Raw genomic sequence first — 4,228 nt, forward strand, 5'->3', positions numbered from 1 at the left:
CTCTGGTCCGCCTGGGGCTGGGATATGGGTCCCACGCTGCCCCCTGCTGGCTGCTCTACCCAACTACCTCTAGCGCTCCCCTGCTCCCGCGGGGTAAGCTCACTAAGCTAACCGCCCCTAAGAGGGCTCCCTACCGTTCCTGTCCCCCCAGCCCCGCCTCTCCGGATCTCGACAGCCCGGGGCCCTCCTCCCCTTCCTGCGGAGGACTGGGAGGGGTCTCTCCCGACTGTGCAGGGGCGTAGGGCGGGGACGCGTCGGCCTGGGGCGGCCTGCGGCCCCGAGCCCTGCGGCTGTGGTGCACTTGCAGGTGCAAGGCCATGAGCTCAGGCGCTCCAGTGGCGAAGGGGCAGAAGAGGCATCGGTGGAGGGCACCCCCCGGCCCAGCCTCGCCTCCTGGCCCCGCCCGCAGGGACAGGTCCAGGGGTTCAGCCTCACCGCCTCGCCCGTTGCGCAGGGTCCTCCCAGGGCTGGCAGGCTTCCGACGGGACCCCGGCGCAGCGCTCGAAGGAGGCCGGGGGTTCGCCGCGCCCTCCACCCAGGTCGCAGGCTGCGGAGCCCTCTTGGCTCCCGAAGGCTGTGCCGCACCCCGCTGGGAAGGGGGCGGCGGCTCCGGGGGCGGTCCGGGGCCTGCCCCGCTCCTCTGCTCTCGGTGGTGGCGCTGCAGGTGATACTTGAGCGAGCCGGACTGGGTGCCCGCGTAGTCGCAGTGCGGACACTTGTAGGGGCGCTCGCCTGGAGAAAGGGGTGCGACAGGACCACAGAGGCACGATCACCNATAAACACTGCCACCCCCACCGCCTCTGATTTAAGAAAACACGCGTATCCGGTAGCCCTCTCCTCTCTCTTACTGCCCTCCAGTTCCCCCACCCCACCCCGGAGACCGGCCCCCTCACCTGTGTGCACTCGCAGGTGCACTTTAAGGTGATGCGCTGAGCGGAAAGATTTTCCACAGAAGGGGCAATCCTTTCCAGTGGCTCCCCGGCCCCCTTCAGGCCGGGACCCTCCAACTAACAGCCCATTCTCTTCTGCAATACACACATTAAGAAAGTCAGAAAGGCCCTTTGCCCTAACCCTGTGGGGCCAAGCGTCCCCACACCCACCCTTCAAGATTACTTCCCCTCGGGGCCCAGCAGCAAACAGTAAGTTTGAGGGAACCTGAGGGGTTGGATTTGTTGTGAGTTGTGCTGTGCCGGTGAAAAGTGGCCTCCAGGAGCGAAAAAAAGAATTAAGAGACAGGTCCTTTTTAAAAAAAAAAGGGGGGGGTACAGGAGGATAGTGGTGGCATCAGAGTGGGCCCAGGGTGTGGAAACCTTGGAGAGAAAAGACCCCTTACATACCCTGCGTGGCGGTGGACCTCGCTTGGGTCCCCGCAGCAGGCGCAGAGTGCCCTGGCCCCTCGCCTGGGCGCGGGTGCAGTGAAGCCAGAGGGCCCAGCGCCCTGCTCCGGGCCCAGTTCTCCTCCTCCGCCTCCACCACCTCCTCTTCCTCCTCTGGCTCCTCGGCGCGATGCCGGCGAGCCCGGGCCGGGAGAGCGGAGGGCAGCGGGCGGAAGCCTCCGAAGCTGCGGCCAGCGCCAGGCTCAGCGCCCTCACCATTGGGCCGGGCCTCGCCAGCTCGCAGGCTCAGGTAGCCCAGGAGACTCGGAGGCTCCCGGCGCTCTGCCGGAGTGGGTGCTGGGGCCAAGAGGAGCGCGGGGCCCAGCGGCTCATAGGCCAGCAGGCCCAGGTCAGGAGGCTGAGGGGCCCGGGCAGCACCGGAACCAGGCCCCGGGGCACGCAGCGGGCCCAGCTTGCTGGCATGCACCTTCATGTGGTTCTTAAGGAACCAGGGCTCCTTGAAGCAGCGGCCACACACGGGACACGCGTGATCGAAGGAGGCCTTGTGCTTGCGCATGTGGCCCTTGAGAAACCAGGACTGCGTAAAGCTCTGGCCACACACTTGACAGCGGAACTCCGGGGGCGCTGGGGGCTCCTCGGGAGCAGCAGAAGCGGGGGCGGGAGCTGCCTCACGTTCAGGCTCCGGCTCGGGCTCTGGGACAGATCTGGGTTCAGGTTGGGGTGGAGGCTGAGGCTGGGGCGCAGCCGAGGTGGCCGCCAGGGGGCGCTCAGGAGCTCCGTGGGCCGTCAGGCTGTGATGCAGCAGCTCCTCCTCCTGGCTGGAGCCAAAACTGCACAGGCCGCACTTCCAGGGCCTGTGCAGGATGTGCAGGTGGCGTTCGCGCTCCGCCGCGGTGCGAAACTTGCCTTTGCAGAAGGGGCAACGGAAGGTGGACGATGAAGGAGCATGGGGCCGCGCCAGGCCCTCAGTGGCGGGGGTGGACTGCATGCCCCCTGAGCTTCGGGCTCTCCCCAGCCGGGCCTCGCGCAGTAGCGCGCGCTCCTCCAACTCCAGCAACAAGCGTGCGGCCGGGCTACGCGGGCGCTCGGGCTGGTGCGTGCGCAGGTGCGAGCGCAGTAGGGCCCGCTGCGCTGCGCGGTGGCCGCAGTGCGGGCATTGGAAGGCCTGGGCGCCTGGGTGCGCCCGCAGGTGCAAAGCCAGGATAGAGTTGAAGCGGAAGCGCTTCCCGCATACAGGGCAGGGGAAGCGCCTTTCGCCTGCGCGACTCTCGGACCAGCCCACTGCTCCCATCCCTGGAGACCCCGCGCTCACGCCTGGCCCGTTGGAGTAGCGCTGCAGATCCAGTTCGCCGTCGAATGCCGGCGGCGAGGGCGCTAAGTGGCCGCCCGGGGCACGGGGACGTGAGCCCTGTGGAAAAAGATGGGAACAGAGCAAGGGGTGGAGAAGGGAGAGCTGTGGGAAAAGCTAGGGCGCGGAAGACCAGAAGCCGAGGGAGCATGGGTTGGGGCCTGAATCAAGAACACTGAGTGCCCTTCCCACTCACCTTGGGGGAGGCGGGATGGGAATGGGAACTGAGCTGCTGGGGCCACAGGCATAACTTCTAATAATGGGAAGTCAGAGAGCGATAGAGAAGTAGGGAAGGGAAGGAGTATAGTTGTAAGTACTTGCAGGTTCAAGCCAGAGCTGCTTCACTCACCTCCATGGACCCCCTTCACATTCTTTGGTTCTTGGGAGTGCAGGGAAGAGGAAGAAAAGCTGCTAGTGAAGGCAACAGGTGCTGAAGAGCTAAAGCAAGAGAGACAGATTTGGAGGAAAAGATGAGCCCTGGTTTTCAGCAGTGGGAAGAGGCACCCCCAACCCCATACTCTTAGCACCTTGTATTCCTGAAACCTATCCCTTCATTCTCCTTCCTTGCATCCTGAGACAGGAGGGGGCTGCTGTCTTCAAAACTTGTACTCCTTGATTTGCCCACCCAGTTGTCTTCCCCCAAATTATTCATTTTACATGCCGAGTCCAAAATCACCACCACCACCACCTCCGCTGCCACTAACCACTACCACTACCACCACCACCACCACCACCACCACCACCCCCTGGCGGTGGAAACCATCACAATATACCCCTCTCTCATTTAAGTTGGGCTATGCAGCTTGATGAGCAAATGGGGTGGGCCTGCCAAGCTCCCCAGTTATCCAAGTGGGACCAGTTGCTCTCAGACTCCTAACTGACCAGCCAGCCAAACATCCTCCCATACTCCACAGTCCTTCCTTCTGCCCTTATCCTGTCTTTCTGTCTTTTCCCCCCCTCGTTCTCCCTCCCTCCGCCTGGATTCCTGATCCATTCATTTCCATTCATTACAGAGACTCATTCATGCATGGGAGAGAAACACCTCCCAGCAGCAGAGAGTCTGGAGACAGACAGAGGGGGAGGGGCATGAAAGGGGAGAGAGCCAGAGGGAGAGGGAATGGAGAGAGAGTTGGGGGAGGAGTGGAAGTTAAGGGGCGCTGCTGGCCTGGGGAAGGGGTTAAAAACTGCAAATACCGGATAGGATTCATCCCCGTGTTTCAAACCTTGGAGCCTGCAGTTTGATGGGGCATCTCAGCCCCTTTGTCCAGGGCTGTTCCGAGGCAGGCTTTCCTCCTCTCTGCAGGGGAGAGGCTCCCTCACACAAGAGGAGGATTACACTGGCTCTGAGCTCAAGAGGCTGGAGTGAGGGACGGGGGGCGGGGCTGGGCCATCTGCACAGATAGGGGCTCAGCACATGCTCTGATCAGGAAAGGGTTAAAATTCTCCAGGCAGAAATTCCCTGGGCCTGGGATGTGCAGAGCTCCAGTTCTGAGGAAGGAGAAGAGCACTCAGGAGAAGATTGGGGGGGGGGGGGGGGGGGGGC

The 4,228-nt window shown here is 63.2% G+C and overlaps 1 protein-coding gene across 2 annotated transcripts in view; it reads right to left on the bottom strand.

Moving 5' to 3' along the window:
- Nucleotides 1-6: 6 nt before the first annotated feature.
- ZNF219 (zinc finger protein 219) overlaps nt 7-4,228 on the bottom strand; it is a 7,877-nt gene continuing 3,655 nt past the window's right edge. The window contains exons 2-5 of one of the 2 annotated variants that reach the window (XM_077770265.1): nt 3,035-3,123; nt 1,338-2,745; nt 894-1,025; nt 7-732 (exon numbers count right to left, since the gene is read on the bottom strand). In XM_077770265.1, coding sequence (XP_077626391.1) covers nt 131-732; nt 894-1,025; nt 1,338-2,745; nt 3,035-3,040 — 2,148 coding nt within the window. In that variant the 5' untranslated portion in view covers nt 3,041-3,123 and the 3' untranslated portion in view covers nt 7-130. Of the gene's footprint in view, nt 733-893; nt 1,026-1,337; nt 2,746-3,034; nt 3,356-4,228 lie in introns of those variants that run through there. The other variant, XM_077770264.1, reaches the window with a different exon arrangement.

The sequence above is a fragment of the Crocuta crocuta genome, unplaced genomic scaffold (genome assembly GCF_008692635.1).
Source record: "Crocuta crocuta isolate KB4526 unplaced genomic scaffold, BGI_CrCroc_1.0 scaffold175, whole genome shotgun sequence".
Classification (NCBI taxonomy): Eukaryota; Metazoa; Chordata; class Mammalia; order Carnivora; family Hyaenidae; genus Crocuta; species Crocuta crocuta.